This window comes from Anarhichas minor, unplaced genomic scaffold (genome assembly GCF_050575085.1).
Source record: "Anarhichas minor isolate MPS153535 unplaced genomic scaffold, ASM5057508v1 ptg000014l, whole genome shotgun sequence".
Lineage (NCBI taxonomy): Eukaryota > Metazoa > Chordata > Actinopteri > Perciformes > Anarhichadidae > Anarhichas > Anarhichas minor.
The window spans coordinates 3,861,507-3,884,041 of record NW_027466460.1 but is presented as its reverse complement, the minus strand read 5'-3'; the positions used below and the strand labels follow the sequence as shown (position 1 = coordinate 3,884,041).

At 40.7% G+C, this 22,535-nt stretch overlaps 2 protein-coding genes across 2 annotated transcripts in view; one reads left to right on the top strand and one right to left on the bottom strand.

The window, feature by feature from the left end:
- LOC142950080 (uncharacterized) overlaps positions 1-14,233 on the top strand; it is a 50,559-nt gene extending 36,326 nt beyond the window's left edge. The window contains exons 9-17 of the mRNA XM_076091980.1: positions 5,534-5,597; positions 8,599-8,722; positions 8,917-9,007; positions 9,891-9,996; positions 10,234-10,307; positions 11,241-11,339; positions 11,685-11,801; positions 12,048-12,145; positions 12,813-14,233. Coding sequence (XP_075948095.1) covers positions 5,534-5,597; positions 8,599-8,722; positions 8,917-9,007; positions 9,891-9,996; positions 10,234-10,307; positions 11,241-11,339; positions 11,685-11,801; positions 12,048-12,145; positions 12,813-13,026 — 987 coding nt within the window. The 3' untranslated portion in view covers positions 13,027-14,233. The remainder of the gene's footprint in view (positions 1-5,533; positions 5,598-8,598; positions 8,723-8,916; positions 9,008-9,890; positions 9,997-10,233; positions 10,308-11,240; positions 11,340-11,684; positions 11,802-12,047; positions 12,146-12,812) is intronic.
- An 8-nt stretch (positions 14,234-14,241) lies between these two features.
- LOC142949456 (fibrinogen-like protein 1) lies at positions 14,242-18,175 on the bottom strand. Its single transcript, XM_076091107.1, has 7 exons — positions 17,990-18,175; positions 16,848-17,016; positions 15,908-16,067; positions 15,686-15,783; positions 15,523-15,611; positions 14,816-15,021; positions 14,242-14,599 (listed from the first exon to the last, which is right to left on the bottom strand). The coding sequence occupies exons 1-7, from the start codon at positions 18,158-18,160 to the stop codon at positions 14,383-14,385; spliced, it is 1,110 nt and encodes a 369-aa protein (XP_075947222.1). The 5' UTR covers positions 18,161-18,175; the 3' UTR covers positions 14,242-14,382.
- Between the last annotated feature and the right edge of the window lie 4,360 nt (positions 18,176-22,535).

The window sequence follows — 22,535 nt, the reverse complement described above, 5'->3', positions numbered from 1 at the left end:
GCACATTGTTATATTCTGTTAAAATGTCTACAATGCAGAGAAGGAGCACTCTGTGTAGCTGTGTGTCAAACAAAAGGGCAATAATCCAGTGCTGCTGTCGGTGGTGATGTTTTGTCATAGCGGTTTTCAGTAGTGTTGGCAAGAAAGGCAACGCAGGAATACAAATTACTGCATTTGCACTGCAAATATGCTTGGGCAGTGACTTTTTTTAATGAAACAAACCCAAGGAGTTCCTACTTCCCATAAAAGACTCTAGACTTTAATACATTTCTAGTCTTCCGACCACTCAAAGTGCTTTAACACTACATGTCATCATTCACCCATTTACACCGATTCACACACTGACGACAGGATAGCTCCTGCAAGGTGTCACCTGCATATCAGGACTATAACCCCATTCACACCGTAGGTGTGTCTTGCTAAGGACATATCTGGAGCCGATCTTCTGATTGAAAGACGTCCTGCTCTACCTCTGAGCCACACACAGCTGTTAGCTAGTGAACATTAATATCTGGACAACTACAGTGATCACTGTACTGTTTGAGCATCTTGCTTTGTACACAGAGATACACCCCCTCCTTCTGTTAGTTAGGGCCTCCAAAATATTTTGGATCTCAACTATGACCTGTGTTTCAAAACATCAAAAGTGAGCTGGGAGGAAATGTGGAGATTTCACTGTGGTATCCAGTAGAGGCCAATATTAGTTGCTATGCCTTTTACACCTGCAGGCTTGTTAGCAAGCTAACGTTTTGTGCAGCTTTAATCAGGAGATTCCTCTCAAGTCTACTGACAAAGTAAACAAATCAACCATAATTACACTCCTTACAGCACAAGTAAACTGGGTCCAATTTGTTGTGCTGTTATGCATGTTTATCTATAATTTATGTTATCTCTCACCGGACCTCCATGGCACCAGCATTGGCTGTTTACGTCGATATAATCAAATCATAAAAAATGGTGTTTTTTTCTAGTATGCTGTATGGTAGTAGGGTCAGCCTTATTTTTCAAATACGTTTTCTCTGGATGGGACTTCAATAAATATATGTTGGATGCAGCCAGCTAGTGAGAGTTCCCCCAAAAATAATAATAGTAATTCTGGTAAATAAGGTGGATCTGCAGCATCATTTAGTGGGGATGGGTCCCTTTCTTCAGCTGTAGCACCACACCACTTTAAAGGAAGATAAGGTGGACATGTTTGTACATGTAAATACATTATGGTCTAGCGCAGCTTCAAGGGGGTAAATGAGGGGAAATTATCAGTTATCTGCACACCATCCTTCCCCTTTGGCGAATTAGAGCAAAGCCTATAATTAAAGCATCAATCACAGTTGTTAGTGATTGAGCAGTGTTGCATGTTGAGGGGGAGTGGAGTAATGGCTGTTTTAGTAGGCAGCAAGTCCACACCTAGCTGCCATTAACAACAACAGACATCTCGCTGCCATGCGATACTGATGTGCTGATGGATTTGTATTTACAAATGTGTATGTGTGTGTATAGAATGAACCTGTATGAAACTTGTCAAGAAGTTTATTCGACTTGCTCTCTCATGTGTGACTTCAGTCAGGCTCAGCAGCTCTGTAGCTCACACACTTACAGTAAGTTGTTTATATTTGTGGAGCACATACACGCACACATACACCTGTATTGTCAAACTAATATGTACAACACGTGTATTAGCATTTAACTGCTTTTTATTAAAATTATGAAACACCTCACTATTGAGATGACGTCACATTCTTCTGTCAACTCAATAGTGATAAGTACACTATTAATGTTTAGAAGAAAAAGGAAATCGGAGGCCTAAAGTAAAATATTATCTTGTATATCTTTATATATTATTAAGAGCAGGTCACGGGTACGTAACTATAGTTATTGATAACTGCTTTGACATACCGAAGGATTGAAGCAAAATATAAAACAGTAAAGTTGACCAATATAGTGAGAATCATTATCTTTACCTGTGGTGACCTGTGGTCAGCAACAACACAAACATACAAGGTGACCCTTCACTGATAAAACATGATGTGCAAATAGTACTAAGAAATTGCATTATATTCTTGCTTTGAAGATAATGAAAATGTACATAAACCTGAGACACACATACACACACACTTGTCCTCAGTGAGTGTGTGAGAAGCACATGACAGACAGTTGTGCCTGCATGTCTCTCTCTGAGGGAAAGTAGCTCATTATCTGTTCAATAAGCTATTAGCAGCAGGAACAACCCTGCACACATACAGTAATGGATGTGTATGTGATTAACTGATTCATAACTGTCAGCGCTCGCGTTTTGAATCAAGGTCTGATTACAATGGTTTTATGTATAAGGAGAAATGCTCCATTTCTGTGGATATTTCTCAGCATCGTATTGTGTAAGTGTGGGATTGTAACGTGAAGCTCAGCTGAGAGAGCTTTCAGATGGTTACAGTGCAGGAGCCTTCCTGACTGGGTTATTGATTAGATGGATGGCTCGGTGGAAAACGTGGAGATGAAGGGGGAGTGACGAGGAAAAGTGAGGGAGGAGTGTAGGAATGCAGCAGCTGCAGTTCAAGCCGTGAAGCTCTTTGAAATGCATGTCTGAGATTATGTGTGTGTGTGTGTGTGTGTGTGTGTGTGTGTGTGTGTGTGTGTGTGTGTGTGTGTGTGTGTGTTTTTTTTTTATCGAAAGCACAAATACCAATGCTATCTAATCTGTCCTACACACTTGAAAGGTGACTGGTGAATATAAACTGCACATTTTCTTCCTTGAGCTGTGGGTGGGGGTGGGGCTTTGGTTTAGCGAAAGGGGTTGGGGCTTTAGTTTGGTTGGCTGGGGTTATCTGTAGACCTATACTTAACTCTGAAAACCCACGCTGGTCTAACATTTTCAGCGCAACTTCTTTACCATCTATTTTGTCCACTTTGGGAGTGTTTCATATGTTACCATACATGGAAGGAAGCGTTGTAAAGGACTCCCTGACACTGTAAGGGAGTATAATTAAAATCGCAACGCTAAAAAATGTATTTTTGAAGTTAAATGATGGATTATTTATGTATTCCAGATGCTTTTTTTCCTTTTCTTTTGAATTCTCATTTCTCCTTTTTTCTGTTACATTAAGTATTTACTGTTTTGAAAACAAACAAGACATACTGAAAGTAAATTTACAAATGACAAATCCTCTTTTAAAGTGTTTTGTGGTGGGAGAAAGTACTACTCTGAATTAAAAAACATGTTTACGTCTTATGTTCTTGTCTTCAGTGCTGTAAAGCTTAAGTTTGAAGAAATTGTCCCTGCAAACTTTCTTTAACCTCCAACAAACTTTAAATAGACAAAGAAAGTAGAACGTTAAAAAGGATATGAGTAAAGACAAGAGAGGTATGACTGAAATGCAGAGACACCAGATGTGTGTGTTAGCAACTGATAGGGAACAAGAGAAAGGGAGATAAGAACAAAGATAAGAAAAGATGGTGCAGAAATAACTCTCATTCCTCCATCACACAGTATTCAGGCAAGAGAAGGAGAAACAGATGGAGGGAGGAGGGAGGACCAGGTGGTGAACAGGTAGAGAGTGGGAGGAGTGGAAGTCGGTAACAGAAAGAGAGAAGGCTTCATTCAGCAGGAGGGCAGAGAGAGAGAGAGAGAGTGATTCTCTCCCTCTATCACCAGTGGAAAACAGTGTGTGAGAGAGAGGACTGAAGGCATTTTGAAGGGTGTGTGTGTCCTCATTAAACGAGACATGGGCTCCACGGCCAGCAAAACCAATGCAAAGCCCAGCAAAGCCCTCCCACAACACCGCAAGAAGAAACACAAGGTGTGTGTGTTTTTACTGCAGTAGATGGGGTTATGCTTTATCTGTTGCTGCTCTTTTCTCTCTCTCTTCACCTCTGTTGGTCTGTCAGTCTGAGCTGTGTCATCAACTCAAAGAAGTCAGGAATTAGGAAGCTGTTTTGCAATTGCGTCACTTTACGGGAAGCGAGCCGCAAGTAATTTCACACATTGATCATGTTAGCTGTTGGTTTTCAGTCCAACATTTTTAAAGAAACATAACACTGTTTCATTTGGATCATGAATGTCATGGAAAAGTTCAGAAATATTACACTAAGGCCACAACAGGGCATGAACTCTATTTATTCCTACCATCATCTTCTCTCTAACCATTCCAACAATGTCTTGTATTTCTACACAGTTTACATTTTCTCTGTTAGAAACCTTTTGGCTCTCTGTTTTCTCACTCTTTCCTGCCGCCGCCTGTCTGCTCTTTCACTTTACTGACCCCAGACAACAGAGGGACTTTATGGGGCTCTCTCTGTGTATGTGTGCATTTGGTTTCCATTGTAAATTTCAATACTACTGTTGTAAAACTTTTATTTTGTGTGTTCGTGTGTGCTAGAAAGTTATGGTAATGTTTTCAAATGTGAGAATATGATCATGATATTCCGTTTCGGAGCACAGCAGCGCACTTTGGTATGCTCATCAAGTTCAGGTGTGTCCAAGTCCTCGTGTGTGTGTGTGTGTGTGTGTGTGTGTGTGTGTGTGTGTGTGTTGTGGTCTTGTGTAGGCAGCTTTACAGTCTTTGTGGTAGAGTAAAATTAATTTAAAATACAGTATATAAAGGGCATTCTTTGATGTTAGTCTCTAAGTCTAAACTTAATAGTGTGATCCTATTCCTTCAGGGATGTGATATCACAGGCAGGTTTTTTTCATTACATTACATTCCAGCAGACGCTTTTATCCAAAGCGACTTGCAATTCTATCACATTTCTACACCGTAGACACAACTACGGAAGCAATTTTGGGGTTAAGTGTCTTGCTCAAGGACACATCGCCTAGCAGAGCCGGAGCCAGGGATTGAACCGCCGACCCTCTGATTGAAAGACGGCCCTGCTATCCACTTAGCCACAGTTGCCCCACAGTCGCCCTTTTCAGGATGTTCTTTTGTTTATTCTTAATTGGAGGCAACCTTTAAAAGTTGTATTTGACTGGGACACTCTTTCCTTACTTTTTGGGTCAGTTACAGCTGCTGCTGATGTGAGCAGTTCAAGATTGGGTGTTTTCAGCCATGATGGATGTTATTTTCTTGATTGTTTTAAGACAAGATAGAATCTTAAGCTTGCTCTAATATTTGGCTTTTATCAGCATTATTACACATGGTCACAACCTCTCCAACCACAGCTGACCTTTACAAAAGTTTTCTGTAGTGAACTTTGAGGCCAGTGATTGCATCACTGTACAAATTTTCAAATACACGATGGCAAATGTCATTCAATCATTCATTCTTCACCATATAGTTCATGACATAATGCTTTCCCAAAGTCATGGTGAGAAATATTTAACCCTTGATAGTGTTCTGAAATCATCTCAGTGCATCGTAGAAATAAGTATAAAATCCTTGGTCACTAACTGAGAGCTGCACAGATAGGGGGAGGAATAGAATGACCTGACTATATCTCACACACTATAGTCCTCCACATAGAATTCCCTATATAGTGTGTACTGAATAGTGATCAATTTCTGCTCACATCTGACTGAAGAGTCATCTTCTCTTCTGTGCAGCGCGAGGAAGCCCTGAAGAAGAAGGGGTTGTCGCTGGAACTGGCAAACCTTCGAGACGAACTGGGTAAGAGACTGTCTCTCTGCACATCCACACACCACCATGCTCTCTCTCTCTCTCTCTCTCTCTCTCTCTCGCTCTCTTTTTCTTTTTCTCTTTTTCTCTCTGCATTTGCATATGACACGCAAATACGAAGCTTATCAAGGACAGGTCAACTGCCATTTAAAAGCTGGTGTATTTCTGTTGTAATACTGAGGTGCAGCTGCTTCTCATTCTTAGCAAAGGCTCAGAGCAAGAGAAGCCTTCGCGCAGGATGAAACCTGCCAACATATCTGTCATCCGCACTGTGCACCTGTGTTTTTCTGAGTTTATTATGTGCACATGAGGACCAGTGCATTATACATTAACATCAATGAGTTGTTCGGGTTTCAATTTTGAGACATTATTTTAATTACAATGAACAGGTTAAACAATGTGACAGCCTAAAGCAGTCTCCACATTTCATTTGACAATGTCGGTGCAACTGGGTTGGATTTACAATTAAATCTGGATTGTTGCTTTACAGCACAAACATGAATAGCTTTATGGCAGTAAAGTCAAATTTAAACTTTTGAATACAGTTCAAAAGTTTGGAATCAGCTGTTATATTGCTGTTCTTCTTCTTTCCTTCACTGATAACTATTTGAACAGAGATAAAAAATGAAAAAAAAAACGGTAGAATTCAAACACAAAATCTGACATTTGAAATAATTTTGGCCCTAAAAGTTAGTTGATGTCCCGACTGAATTCTTAATTTGTTTTCCAGTCCAGAAAATGGGAAGTGACCCTCCATTATTACTGAATCACAACGGTGCAACTGGGTTCTAAATACTGAGTTAATCTATTTTTCTTCTCAGTGGTTAGATTTAAAGTCCCAGCGAAAGACATTATCTTCTGTACTGTAAGAAGTTTCATGCTAGGCTTCACTTTTAATTTACCAATGACTGGTGATTTGTTCTATTCTTAGGCAACTGTTGCTTTGGAGGATTTTTATCTCTTTTTGCCCTTTCAATTGTCAGTCTGGTTGAACCATTGTAAAGTGTTTCGTTCTCTAGCAAAATAACTATTATTTGCCCACACAAGTCCACTACTATGAGGATCAACATACAAAGGCCTCTCCTAATTCCACCACTGCACTTCACAACGATCTTGGGTCACAAGTGAAACATCCAACACAATTGTGGCAGATACAGTAAGTAATACTTGAATGACAAGAGATCACCTGGCACTGCTGCTGGTTTCCTAATCATGTTCAGAAAATGATTAGGAAACAGTTTTTCCAGTCGTGTGTGTGTGCGCGTGTGTGGTATGTGACTCAGTACTTTGGCAGTCTGCCATTTAGTCTGTCATTGAGACGTTGCATGAGTTCTACATTGATGGTTACAAACAATGTCCTTACAATTTGTTGGTTTCTATTTGGGGATCTGAACACATCAACTGACAATCCACTGGAAATAATTACGCTTTGTGTGCTAAATAATAACTGATACTGGTATGTATGCATTTAGTCAGATAGCTGGCAGTGTGTATCATGTCAATAGCAGCTCTGCCTGTTTGGCTGATAGAACAGGATTAAAGAAGATCTCACACATACACACCAACTGTCAAGCTAACACACCATAGTGACACACAAACAGTGCACTGTATTTACAGTACATGGCAACATGAAGGCATGCATTTCTGCACACAAACATGCACATGGAAATATGCACTCACACGCATGCATATCTGTATATTAATAGTCAGTAGCGCAAACAAAATGTATACAGGTAGACATTTTCACACTAGGGAGATTAAGAGGGGTCTCTTCTGAAATGATGTCATTATATTTCACCGCCACCTGCCAAGCACCTGCTGTTACACACAACACACACACACAGTTTGTGTTGTCCAGTCTATGATAGAGAGCAAGCTTGTGTTTAAGCTGCTCTCAGCTGTCGCGGGCTTTGTGTCTCCATCACCATGGTGACAGGCGCTTTCACTCACACTATAGGGCTCCATTCAGAGGGAAACAGCAACTGTCCCAGCTACAGCCAGTTGTTAGCAACCAGTTATATCTTGTTATTCCAGGCACAGTCAGTGTGTGTGTAAAGTTTTTTAAAGTTTTTTTTATCAAATGTACCTTTCAAGCGATGGCATCCATATGTTCCTGGTGGATGACTGGTTCTGCTGCTCCAATACAGAATGCACTGAGTGATAGATCACTGCTTTAAAAGCTAACTAAATATTTCAGGTTTAGAAACAGACTTGAATTAAAATGTCGTGTAATGATGACGATGACGTAAAGACATAGAAGCATGTATGTGCTTGTGAGAGAGAGAATGAATCCTGCTGCATACTTCTGAGCTGACTTGCAGATGTTTCAGGGTTGTCTGCTGTAAGAGTAATTAAATTGGAATGTGGTTGTCAGGGAATGCTGAGGAAGACAAGCCACACAAACACAAAGAAAAATATGTTATTCATTACCTCTTTAGACACCGACTGTTCCAGGCATGTCCCATCTCAGTATATTCTGGAGTGGACTAACATAATGTGATATGATGATTGTTGTTAAAACGGTAAATGTTCAAAATAGTAGCTTGTATTGGCTAACCAACTTCACATCTGGCCTCCAGTCCCCTAACGTCTGCCCTCAAAAAGGATTTATAACTGAGATCTTATGTTGTGTAATAAACTGCTGATTCCAAATCAGGTCATTCTGTTCTCTCCTCATCCAAGATATTTTTTGGTCTTGTGTATATATATAGTGTATATCTGTTTGTGCAGCTCTGTGCTCTAATACAATTAGTCATTCAGTTTTGTTTTCTATCACTGTATTTTTGAGATATTGTTTCACAAAATGTTTAATTCTAGTTGAGTTTATGCTCTTCTTGTACTGTACATTCTTAATAAAAGAATGCTTTACTGCTCATTTCATATGAAATATTGATCCCTAAACTGAAGTCCAGGTACTTTCACTGCTCATTGAAGTGTTTTCAGTCAGAAGCACATACTAACATTTCCTCTGGCTCTTCTTGTCTCCCTCCAGTCGCATCATCACAGTGCTGCGAGCGTCTCCAGAAGGGGAAGGAGGAGGTGCGCGTCAGCTTGCAGGAGGCCTTGAACAGGCTGCAGAAGCAGCACAAGGAAGAGCTTGTGCAGCTGGAGGACAGGTGCAGCATTTACTTCTGCTGATGTGCTCACAGCTGGACACTCAGCCTCACACACAGTACATGGAATTTAGAAAAAATATATATAACTCCTAAGTGTTACCACGCTATTGTTTAGAAATGAAAGCCTGCACTGATTCCACTGTTCTCTGCAAGTAACTTGTGTCTCAAATTTAATGTTCCTCTTTGTGTGTCAGATTGAGGAGTTTTTACCAAACGGAGTGGGACAAAGTCCACCAGACGTACCAGGAGGAGGCCAACAAATGTCGCATGTTGATGGAACAGCAGGTCGGAACACACACACACGTACACACACACACTGTGTTGTTACAGTCACTTAAGTGTATACAGTAACAAGGAGTTACCTGTAAAATGATCTTTAGAGCCTTCGTCTCTCACATAAAACCAAGTCTTATTATGAAACATTGACAGAGTTGAACACAACAGGTAACAAAGACAACCCTCCCTCACACAATGCAACATGACATGTCATACATGGATTTAATGGATTCATAAATCGCTGAACAGCTAACACGTGTGCAAGAAAACAGTTTGATATGTGGTCAGTGCATGTTTGTCTGATCATCTCTGAATCTTGACCGTTATTATCTGAGATAATAACTCTGATTGGTTCACAGGAGGTTGGTGTGACTCGCAAAAGCTTAGATTTAGCAGACACCTCATAAAAGGTGCTCATAAAAAAATATCTGCCAGAGATTCATGAGTGTCTCCATGGTTACGCCTCTGAATCAGTTGATTGCAGTTATCAGTAAACGTACTGCAGCCTGAAGAATAACGTGAGCCTTAAGTTACTTTATGGTCAGCAGTTACATGCGTAACCAATTTGATCAGAGCGGAGCATTTCAAAAAAATGTCCACACTTTTCATCCATGTAAACACGTTGTGTTTGTGCTGCAGCAACACCTCCCACCTCCCCACAGACACTTTCAACTTTTTGTCTAATCCAAAGATGTGACCCAAAAGTCTGCACTACAGTTGTAATAGAAGAATCACAATGCTTTTGCTAATAACCTGATACTGACAATGACAGTACCAGAAGCTCAAACAAACTAGCAGTAAGAGGGAGAAATTCAATCAGACATTTCTTAGTTTCTCTTGGCTTCACTTAAGTCCTTTGCACACCGGCCTGATTTGTGCCTACATCCTTTAGGTGGAGGAAGTGAGGAGCCGACAGGAAGCAGAGAGGAAAAACCAGGAAGTGAGTCACAGCCAGAAGATGGAGTCTCTCAAACTGCAGTATGAGACCTCCATACAAGGTGTGTGCAGGACCAACATATACAACACCTTCACAGCTCAACATTTGGAATAGTCTATTACCGGCTAAACAAGGCTGAGGACTTTACGCACTTAACCATCTTAAGCGATTTATATGTTGAACTGTTCAGGCATTTATCGCTTTGATATATTGAATTACATTTTCAAGATGAGTCATTACTGATTTGTCAGGCAGTTTGCTCGATCATTTTATGCTGATGTATGTTTGTGTATTTTAGAGCTGAATAGGATCCAGCAGACGGACCTGGAGAACCTGAACAAAACACTGAAGGATACCGAAACATCTCTTTCTGTAAGAGACCTTAACACTGAAGTTTCAAAAGAAGGTGTACAACATCAACCTCGTAATGAAACAGACACTTATTGTAGCGTTTTTAAAACGTTCCTAGAACCAGAAACATGTTGTACTTCAAGGTGTAGTTCCCCCCCCAAAACAATATAACTGTATATAGTACTCACATTCCTAGGCTGTCTTTGGTCCCACAAAAGGTCAAATGGCATTGAGGAGAGCGGAGCCGAATTTTCGCTGAACTATTGTTAAACTAAACATTTCCTGATTAACCTGTGCAATGCTTTGTTTAGCAATGGTTTAGCAAAACTAGTTGTTTGGATTTCCATGAGAATTGGATAATTCTGCACAATAGTTCAGAACGTTTTTCAGACATTTTATAACCTTTTTTTTGTATTTCAGTCGGCTTCCATCTGTTTGCAATGATATGCTTACAATTTTCGGGCTCTCCGCTTTCCTTAATGCCATTCAATAGAAAATCTTTTCTGGGTACTACGTACAATTTATTTTGTTTTGGAGTTAATTATCCTTTAAGAACAGAGTGTTAACGGTGAGTTTCAATTGTTTGCCTAATTTTGAAAGAGCCTGGTATGCACTGATCTATTTACTGTATCCTTAGTGACTCACTGCAGGGTGGTTAGATGTTTAGTGTTTGCTCACTAAACAGGTGCTATCAAACAAGAAACTTTTCCAGTTTGGTTTGAAAAAATGCCTGATAACACAGCAATATTTTTTTTGCACTTTGTCACATCACTGGAGTCTTTTTCTTTTCCTTTCTTTTCTTCATATTGGCAGTTCCACACTTAAGAAGCAACAGTTAGATGAGTTTACCTGCTACTGTTTTTCACTCTGAGGTGTCCTAACTTTGTAAGAACCAAAGCTCAGTGTTAACCCAATAATTCTTCTTTCTTTGTCCTCCTCTGTCCCTCTTACTAGGAGAGCATTTGTGAGCTGTCAGCAGAGAAGGGGGCTCTGAATGAGAAGCTGAAAGCAGAGGAGGAGAGGAGGAGGCAGATACTCACTGACAAGAATCTGGTAAAGTTGGTTACATCTGCAGTAATAGCTTTCTGTTATTGTTACTCTCTGCTCAGACAGAACACAAAGATTTTGGAGGCTGTGGCGATTGATAGACAATATTGGTCTGAATCTGTTTATCTGCTTCCCCCTGCTGGTTTGGGAGAGTTAAACACTCAACTTGAACTCACACTTAAAACACATTTGACTTAATTCACTTAATTTGACTTAATTGTAGGCTGTTTAGCTCACAAAAATGACATGATAAGCATGACCGCATGGTGACTTGGTATCAATATTACTATCTTTGTCTGTGCTTTCCCCACTGAGAGCATTCAAGTTTCATGTGTTTGTTTGTTTGTGCAGAAGGACTCCCACACAGTGTACCTGGAGCAGGAGCTGGACAGTCTTAAGGTTGTGCTGGAGATCAAGAACAACCAGCTGCACCAGAAGGAGAAGAAGCTCATGGAGATGGACAAACTGGTAGGCACCAGTCTTTCTCACATATTATCATCTTGGAGTGTTGGTTGCACCACTGTGGTGGCATTTCCAGTCTCAGAAGAGTCTAATATTCCAAAAGTAACGTCCCTTTTGTACATTATTTTGAGGGGAGAATTGGTCAAATTGAAGATGAACACAAAACATACAGTCCAGCCATATTAACACTGTTGAGAGACTTGTATGCTTGTACACCCAACCAGTCTTTTTGTGTGGTGGTGTGTGTCACAGTTGGAGACTAATGTGAAACTAGAAGAGTGTCTGACGAAGGTCCAACAGGAGAACGAGGACTACAAGGCCAGGATGGACAAACACGCTGCTCTCTCCAAGTACGTACTCCAGGTGCTGTGTGTGTGAGATGGTGACTCATCTCTCTGCAGAGGCGTCTATCTTACCATCTGCTCTTACAGCAGGATTGTTAAGTCTATCTGCCTCCTGTTTTTCCTCCACTTCTCGCTCAGTTATCCATCGACCTCTGCTTCATGACTCAATTAGACCTGTAACTCAACCCAAATTATCATCATGAATGTAAAGAACAAATATGGCCTTTGTTTTTGTTGTGAGGACTCAAAGCTGTCAGCATGCGCAGGAAGGTAGACAGGCAGGCATGAAATGATTGCATGGGCTTATTGCAGTCCTGCGACAACCACAGACACCTTGTCCTTTTCTCATAGCATCTGATTTATTGGGATGTAAAGAGAATTTCCAGTTAAAGCAGACCGGTGAAAACATGGAAATTTGTTACAATAGCAGGAGTATATTTTGTTGGATCACACATGGACGGTTGACCTCTGTTAGTTCTTATTTGAGAGTTCAGTTTACCTTTGAAAAAGTTGACCTGCGTGAAGCACTTATTAAATCCAAGTTCAGTTAATTCCTTTCAAATCGTTTCAACATCCTTTTTAACGTTTCAAATCGTTTCAACATCAGAGTCCAGTCTGATAGCCTCAGTGTTTCTCCCCTCAGCTCACTCCAGCTCTCTGTCTCCCCCTGCAGGCATCTGTCCAGTGAACAGGCCAAACTCCAGCAGACGCTGCAGAAAGAGTCCAAGGTCAACAAGCGTCTGTCCATGGAGAACGAGGAGCTGCTGTGGAAGCTGCACAACGGTGACCTGCTGGCGAGTCCCAGCCGCCTCTCACCCACCTCGCCCTTCAGCTCACCGCGCAACTCTGTCTCCTTCCCCACAACTGCACCCTTATCGCCCAGATAACCCCAGCAACGAATGACAAACCATTCCTCTCCTGTGACCTCCTACTTGTCCTTGTCACCTTTACAAGAGAAAGACTTCAGTCACAGCAGTGTTGCTGGATATTAATGATAAACTTGTACATTTGGAATAAATTGCTTAAAAGACGCTTCTCTTGAAAGTAAAAAGACATTGCAGTGGCACCAATGCACTTATGTCTGAGAGTAGGACTGACCTTGCTCTCTACCAAATGCCTGGTTCTCCAACAAACCTTTCTTCTTTTTGTGAAGAAAGCATTAATAACAGGCACACCTCAGGGTCTGTACAAGGCTCCTCACTCTTGTTATGACTATCCTAACCTGTTTTTCCAATATGTTGTACAGTTTAAGTCCCGCTCATCCTGTTCTTTTATACCGCTCTTTCTTAAGAGGTGGATGAGAAAAACTTTGGATTTGTGGCATATGTAGGTTTGTGGAAAGAGACTCAAAGTTGTTTGGGTTTGGCAAATCATAAAATGACGGGTACCTCTCGGTGGATTAGCATGGATTCTTTTGCCTTTTCCCTTCTTTTTAAAGAGGACGTTTTTCCCCCAAAGAGCGAAGTTCAATCACTTATTTGCTTTGGACCTCTGGAAGAAGTGGATGAACTTGGTGTCTTTCTGTGGGCAAACAGGAACTCATATTCAGTTTGTTCATCTGAGGAACTGACCGAAACTACTGACATGATCCTTTGATCCAATGGATGTCTGTTCCTCCATGTAAACTCCTCACAACCTCTACCTGAATCTACTACGTGGAATGTAATCACCTTTGGATGTTAATCTGAGCAGCCCAGTTTAGAGACACAAACACTATCTCAGAGCCAAATATGCAGAAGAAGTGTGCTGGCCGGGACAGTGTTCACCCCCTTTACCAATTCCTTTCAATCTCACATTAACAAAGACATAAGACCCCCCCCATCCCGCCCCACAGCCTCTAAATCCCCTTGTGCCCAAACAGAAACAAGGCAAAGCTGAACTAGTGGCTGATCAGTTATCTGTCTTTGCTTTGGGTCACGTGATCATTTCCATAAAGAAAACTCCCAGACTCTCCCTAACTGGCCGGTAACTGGCCTCTGTTTTACGGAATCACTTTGTCTGTCTAGTGTCTGTCCTGTAAAACCTCAGATGTACCCAGTTTGCCTCAATTCTCTTTGTTCAGTTTTATTTTGGACATGGAATAAATATAATATGACATTAGATCAAGGCAACATTGTTTAATTTTCAATATCAAAATAAATGCAATGGTTTACATTTCTGAAAGTCAAAAAGGCGAGTACAGGATGTGAGTGAGATGACACTGATTTCACCCTGTGTCACATGTTGCTTCCACCACTTGCTCGCTATCGGCCATGAGGAACTTCAATGACGTTGCCTGCCGCTTTGCTGGGGTCGAGTTGAACTGGTGGCGGATGCTCGAGGTCAGCGGCTCGTACCATCATGACCACGGATTTGATGGAGTACCACCAACCATGCCATGTGTACCACACCACCCCATCATCGGTCATCGCTTGGTACGGCCCTTTGTAGTAGTGACCGTTCAAGTTGCCTGAATCGCACCTGTGATGAGGACGTAAAATAAAAAGAAATATATGAGACACTTGGCCAGCAGTAACTGCTGTATAAATATACTGGTGTGTGAGTGTGTGTATTGCCATTTTGAACTTTGCTCCCTTGTTTTTCCTCTATTCATTTGCACATGTGGTTCTTCACAGCATAACTGTAGTGCCACAGTGAGACTGACTGAAGTATTTAGTTTCTAAGTATTAAGTATACCTGCTGAACCACCAGCCTGACTTGCTGTGTCTGATACACCTGGCGTCCTTTTCCGCGTCGCCACCATTTAGCCGGTCAAAGGTGCTGAACTTGACCCCACTGTCTGGACCAGTCCATTTCTTCCCAGCAGAGGGGGAACCGCGGACATCAGCCAGGGCATCTCCTGCATTCCCAGTGTACTCTCCCACATGTAACTGGTACTGGTCCTTTGAGTGAACAGGGGAGTCAAAGAAAAGAGTTTTGAATGAATCATTGGTGTTTCAAAAGCGCTTTGGTATTTTTACATGGAGCCAGATGTCCTTGCTGTTGTTTCCATACATAGACTAAATAAGGAGCCTACTGTTATGGGAAATGAATAGAGGGCAAGGTTAAAGACTGACAAAGAATGCTAATCAGAAGCGAGACAGACGGACAGAAGAGAGGGTTACAAACTCTTTTTACAAGATAGAAAAATAATGCAGTGGATTACAGACAGAAATTGATGTAATACAGTCTGCAGAATTTAAATCATTTTCCAAAAATGCGTTAATTCCACAAAGGAGAATGAGATTTTTTTAAATGTAAACTTGGTTCAAAATGTTGAATCCTGTTGAAGGAATCAACTTTTGGCTGCTATAACTCGTATTACAACCCTCACCTATGAGACAAGGTCTCTTTTTATTTTTACACTCTCCTACTTGTTTGTTTTTACAGTGTCTCAGTTTCACCTTTTCATCATCCACATTGAAGTTCTTGTACTCTGCATAGCGCTGATTTCCCTCAAAGTCCTCCATGTTGATCCGCAGGTCGTAGTTTCCTAGAAGACACCGAGTTACAGAGGCAACGCTCCTATTATGAACAAATCGTGTACACACATACAGATAGACGCACCTTGTGAAGTGAGATCGTGTAGAGGTTTATTGCCCAACCAGAATTCTCCATCAGGTGAGTAGAGGTCTCCAAATCCATGCTTGTACTCCACCCACGCTCTGCACACAACCGGGGCACGTACTGATTTTACATTCACTCACAATGTCAAATTTCTCGACACATGCAGATTGTCAATTCCAATTTGTTATCTGTGTCAAGATGACACACCACACACACACACACCTGTCAAAGCTCTCTTTGCCGTCTTTCCTCCTCTGGAAGACAGTCCATCCTCCTCCGTTGTTCATGTCACAGTAGACGCTCAGAGCGGTGTGAGAGCCGTCTGGACGTATCACATACAGCCCACTGGCCACGTTATCGTCTGCAAACACCTCAGAGCAGTCTGAATGCACAAAGATATTCAAAATTAAATATTCAAACCAGGTAGATAAAGGAAACAAACAATAGATGCAAACAGAAACACAAAAACTTATTTGCTTTACATTTTTGTGAGATTTTTCTAAGCTGAAGAGTTTTTTTCCCCCTGTGAAGCAGCTGCAGGGTCACGTGGAGGTGTTGACTAAGCGAAATGGTAACTGCTGATTGGCTGCTCGATAAAAGTTGGTTATCAGGGCTTTAAAGTACAAAGTTGTTTTGGCTAACAAGTTGTCCAGCAGGCACAAAGCAAGATTAGCATTCATTTGATTTCAGGTCACCAGATGAATGTAAGTTCGACATTCATTCTCCTTTGAGCTCTGTTTGGGTCTTCACCAACTCCTGTCTCTTTAGCCACTAAATGCTCCACTATGTTCACCAGATAGTTCCAAACATTGTCTGTCGTTTGGTGCTGGGCAGGTAGCGTACTGTGGCTTAGTGTTTAAAACACCTGCTGCAGCTGGATAGTTCATACAACTACAATTGTTATGAGAGGCTAAATGGCTCTGTAACGGGGGGAAACTGCAGAGTTGGGGATTATTCTCTCTGGGTTTGCCACTACAAGCAGCCCCTTTATCATTGAATAATTAAAAACACTAATTAGCATAGCTCTAACACTTGTGCTAAAGACTCTGCCAGGACTTAAGCCGGTAGTATAAGTAGCTAGTAATTAAGCTAGGCAGGTAGCCTATAAGAAGCCTTAAAGTGAAGGCAGATACAATTAACACAAATGGAAATCTCTCCCTACCTCTATAGAGATTCTTGGGGCCCAGGTATGAGTTGGGTATGTATTCCAGCTGCTGGGCCTGGCTGTTGTGGAGCTCCTGGATGTAGCGATGCTGGTCGTTGATCACCTTCATCAGATCCCGGATCTCCGCTTCCAGACGGATCACCTTCTCCTCACATGGCACAGGAGCCTGGACAGAGAAAGAAAGACTAATTTAGTAACTGGTACATGCAGGGTTACAGTCAGAACCAGTCAACAACTTGCTTGTTGGATAAAAAACGCAACCGTTATGCAAAGAAAATTAACCCTCTAAAATCTCCTTGGTCAGGAAACATAAATTGTCAGTTTAAGTGATGAACAAAGAGATAAGAATTTTAAAAAATCGATGATCCTTGCAGTTTTCAAACAATCCAACAAACCAAACGGGTGAAAAGGGCATGGAGGTCAGTATAACAAGGCTGCTGACACCTGTTCAGGTTTATTGTCAACCTCAAGATGTATTCTTGCATTGTTAGAGAGGCACGTTTTTAGTATGTCATTTATTTGGGGATCCGGTGTTACCCAGAGTAAAGCTGCTAAATAGGTTTTCATCTGTAACCACCTGGGTCAGTTGACACACAAGTAGCATAACTAATGAGAGCAGACATGAATTGATCACCCTCAACCCAAAACCAGCGTCAAGGTACTGAATCTGACAGAAACAAGCGTACTTAAATAGGTACCACTTGAGATATTTGGCCTAACATGTCTGCTTTGTCTTCAGCTATTGTTTTAACTATGAAAAACGACATTAAGAACATGAATAGCAGCACATCTTTCCAGAAACAAAGTTCCTGTTACTTTGGATAATCCACACACCCCACCATGATCAGTTTTGCATTGGAACTAGTAATTTAGACAAACAAATAGTCCCTATAAAAAACCGTCCATTGTGGGGTCTGTGGATTAGCCAGTGTAACGGGTACATAGTTTGAGGAAAGAGTGTTAATGTTTTGTAAATGACATTTTTTAATACTATCACAACCACACAACAAATCTAATCACCTCTGTACTATGATTTGAAGGGAGAAATCTTACTTTACTTGCACACAAAAAACTATCTGCAAGGAAAATGGAATGATTAGAAAACAATAGTATAGTGAAAATGAGCTGGTGTTTCTTACCGCCAGAGAGGCAGCTATGTGAAGAAGAAAGGCCATTAATATCCTCAGCATTCCCATAATCAGTGATCTGATTGGTGACTGAATCAAACTGCCACACTCTCTGGTCTTTGCAGTCTTTAGAGTCTCACGGACTATCTCTCTCTCTCTCTCTTTCTCCTCCCTCTCTCTCATGTTGTTCGTTGCTTTCTCCCCATGACTCTGTATGGCTGGAGATTATTAGACTGCACGTGGACCAGTGACGTGCCGTGAGGTTCGTGGCCGGTGAGGCACTGACTCTTTCAGATTTACAAATATATAAACCCAATAGAGTAGCTTAAATCACCATTCAATTGGCAGCTTGCACATTGACTACTGGTTGTTTTTCATATTTCAGATCAGCATTCTTTACACACACATAGGTCCGGTACATATTTGATTCCACCGGGGGCGTGTGCTCCGCGATCTGCGACCTGCCCCACCGAGAGCGTTTCAGAAGCGGAGCGCGCGCTTGCCACCCGCGAAAATCGCGAGATCCCGCGATAATCCGTGTAACAACCACGGATGTATAAAGAGAACAAATACATAAAAGTTTACTTTACCTGTCCGACGTTGAATTGCTGTCAATTTGGTCATATTTTCCCGTTTTTTTAAGCTTAGATATAGAATCTTCCATTTTTGCGGTCAAAGCTAAATATTTTCATACTTAACACAAAATATGTTTTTGTGTAAAGTTGTTTTAATAACTAAATAATAATAATAAATAGGAAGAAGATGATGAAGAAGTTATCAACACAGAAAAGTGGGTTTTATATTTTTTATATTAGAGAAAAACAAAAACGATGATAATAATGTAACATAAAGGATTTAAGGTATAAATAAACTAAAAGGTGCAAAAAATGTAATGTAAAGTGCAACATAAATAGAGAGAATATATCAAGAACACAGAAATATCCAAACCTGTTGTCTATTTCTGTTGTCTAGTTGAAACAACAATAATAAATTGTAACAGAAACGATTTCAATAATCAGTAATACAGTAAAAAATTATAAAAGTATTCTGTGTACATAAAGCTTATAAGCATTGGAATATTGGTGTGGGATCATTGATCAGGTGACAAGACCTAAAATGAAGAGACAAGATGGTCACGGATCAGATAGCCAACAATATTTTACACACGCGGGCCCCCGGCCTTAAAACAGTGACCGTTGTAAAGCCAAACTCTTTAACAGTGCGAAGAATTTTAGCAATTTAAAAATCCTGACTCAACGAATACGCTTCTACCTGACTCGTGTTTCAAAAATTGAGATCGCATCGTTGTGTTCAATTGTAGATTTGAGACGGAATCAAATCGTCATAATTAACAACTTACTTGTAAAAACTCACACACACATAGACAGTTCCAAACATATTACGACGCTGGAGGGTTTTCATCTCCTGGCTTTTTTTCCAATAACACCGTTTCTTCAGCATAGCCCTCCATTCTTCGAATGACTTAGTGTCAGACTCTTGACAGTACCAGTGTTCCCAAAGTACTGAAGGTGTGATGGTGGCTTTCTGTCTTTGTTGCACTTTCTGCAAAGGATCACGTCTGTCTTTTTCACGTACTTTCTCTTGACGGTTCCAGTTTGCTCCATCTCCTCTTTTCTTTTCCTGTACTGTAAGGACTCCCCACTAACTATTATTTGGCCATATTGCTGCATTAATTTAGCCTACAAGCATCTCTGCTCAGCCATTATGAGCCTACCTGGTCCTGACAGCAAGCACATTGAGAATTAATTCATCTTCGGGTAAGCAATGTATTGATTAAACTCTGTTGGTTTATAGTTGGATTTACTAAACAGACTAGTTTAGTAAATCCAATTTAGTAATTGTGCAACAGAGCTCCACTTAATTATAAATCTGGATTTTCTTATAAACCTAGCTTCGCTGAACCAAACTTAGATTCAATAAATCCTTGTAACCTGCCTCCTCGACCCCTACCAGCAAAACCTTTTAAAGATCTCTGGGACCTACAACACTGAATATTTGTCACTTACAACTGGCATTGTCACCATGCTGAATTAAAAAAAATACCTAATAGCATTATTTTTATCTTTATATTGTTTTTCCGTACCTTGATTAAGTGTCTGCCAAGTGTGAGCTGTGTGTTGAGAGAGCCCATTTCCATTTCCTATGGGTGAAACCCTCTGAACTACCCGGTGGGAAAGAACTTGGACTAGTGAGTTGTTGTGAGGAGAGCCCAGCCTAGTGGGGAGTCGCCCCTTGATTTAGATAGGAACTCAGTTTGTCTTTTGTGGCAACATAAGCAACATTGAGGTGTAAATCTCATGTGAGTCATATCGAGGAAAGCCCAGAATTCAATTTGCCTTTTAGTCTTGTGAACAGACGTATTAGTCAGAGAAGCACTGATACAACTGTCTGTCTGTGTGTGCGCGCGCCTCCTTGCTGCATGACAAATGTTCAGTTTTCTTCTGAAGCTCAAGTAAAGATTCTTCTCTTCAATTTAGAAGCTGAGTGAAATGTCCGAGTGATTCTTTCGCACCCACTGGACTGCTGCGGTTAAACCTCTTTATAAGAAACCACACCTTTCTGCAGAGTCTCTAACCTTCCATTCTATTCCAAAGTACAAGACAAAGTGGCTACTTTGCAACTTTCAGCCAAACTATTTAATATTTTCAGTCCGCTTTCATTCTATTAAAACTGCACTTATCAAAGTGGTGACTGATCATTTACTATGAATTCAAATTCCACCTCAGAGCTTCTACTGCTGGATCTCAGTAGAGCTTGTTAATTGTCAGTCATTGATTATTGTATATTCCTAAAACGACTTTATAATCTATTTACCGTCTCTGGCCTGGTTCTTGCGAGGTTTAAATCCTGCCACGGGTTAAATCTGATGTCAGAGAAGCAGCTTTATCTTTTTATTGTCGTCCCTTCTTGAATACCATGCCAGATTGCATCAGATGTGCTTCAACTTTAACTGTTCAAGAGCACACAAACTATTCCATTTCATCCTTTCCCTGCAAATGTAAAATAACTCTTTGTGCTGTCTTTTCAGGCCATCAGGGGGCAGCAGATGGGACATGAAGAGAGGATGGTCCTCACCCTGAAGACACGGCCACAATGCACGCTATATTAGTATTTAACAATTAAAGCAAATGTATTTAAGTGCGTACGCTGGGACAAAAAAAAAGACGTGATGATTATGAGAAACAAATGGTACTCACAAATGTACTCCTAGTTATTTTAACATGGACTAACGGATGTTTGCCATAACAGCATCAACATCCATTCTAACTTGAGTTGTTAGTTGTAAAGAATTTTGCTTAATTGTCTCATGCCATGGATTAATTTGCATTAGCCTCAATGATTTAAATTTCCTTTACTAAGATAGAGGTACCGTGCATAACTTCATTACTCACTGCATTTCCACACCTGTGCTTTAACTGTGGCTTGTACAAAGAATGTGAATGTTTACCACATCTTCTCACTTGTATTTTAGAAATGATTTAATTGCAACAGTAATTAAATAATTCGCATTTAGATGGTTCATTTCAAATTTTGGACATTAGTGACTCACGTCACTGGAATATTTTAAACAGACTGTATTTGTCATTCATCCACTGATGGCAGGGGCTACCATGCAAGGTGCCACCTGCCCATCAGGACTAACCAACCTTTCAATTTGGGGTTACGCGTCTTGCCCAAGGACTAAACATGGACTAGAGGAGCCGGGGATCGAACCACCGATTCCTCTGATTGAAGGATGACCCTGCTCAACCACTGAGCCACAGTCACTCAGTGGCGGTAACTGAATTGAATCCTTCACTTCCATGTTCACTGCCTCCTCTCCATCACCCCTCATTCTCAAATTACACACTCTCTGGAAGCATAAAAACATATTTTAATACATTTAATTTATTCCCCTGTACTTACTGGAACAGATGCACATATGCGGGGTTGTTTTATATTGTGAACATTACAAATCCTTGGCGCGTGACTGTCATCACATTACATCATCACAAACAACTGCGCAGTGTGGCTTAAAAATATTCCAGTGATGCGATGGCCTATCCTTCATGAATTTAAAAACTCTTCAGAATCAGACAATATAAATTAGTATTCACTTTGACTTTCATGGACTTGTACTGAAGCATTTTCTTTTGTGCGACCCCTGGAGATGGCAGAGGATTCTATGGCTAAGTGAGGTCTAAAAATATTCTGCAGCTTGATTAAATACAAAGTCTGAAAGATCCAATACACTGATGTCATAAGCATTACTACATAATATTACGAGTCTTGAAGACATTCACTTTCGTATTTCCATTTGATTATTAATCCTTTTTTCTTTATAGGAGTCAGGTCCCTTTACGATACAATCAATTTTGAAAAAGTATAAACTTGTAAACATGTATTTTCAACTAATTCCTCTTATTAGAAAGCATCTGGGTATGCTGACCATTTGGACCACTTAAAATAATGCCAGTCACGGAATCTTTTGATGGCTAATCCAGTTAGGCTCACCAAACACCAACTTTTAAACATGAACTCTAGAGTTATGTCAACC

Bases quoted from the DNA above. Each gene is read 5' to 3' on its own strand.
- LOC142949456 (XM_076091107.1), bottom strand. From the start codon at position 18,160: ATGAGAGAGAGGGAGGAGAAAGAGAGAGAGAGAGAGATAGTCCGTGAG. The intron at 16,068-16,847 runs GTAGGGAGAGAT...TTGTGCATTCAG, and splicing joins CCCCAAGAATCTCTATAGAG to ACTGCTCTGAGGTGTTTGCA. The intron at 15,022-15,522 runs GTGAAACTGAGA...GTTCACTCAAAG, and splicing joins TCAATGTGGATGATGAAAAG to GACCAGTACCAGTTACATGT.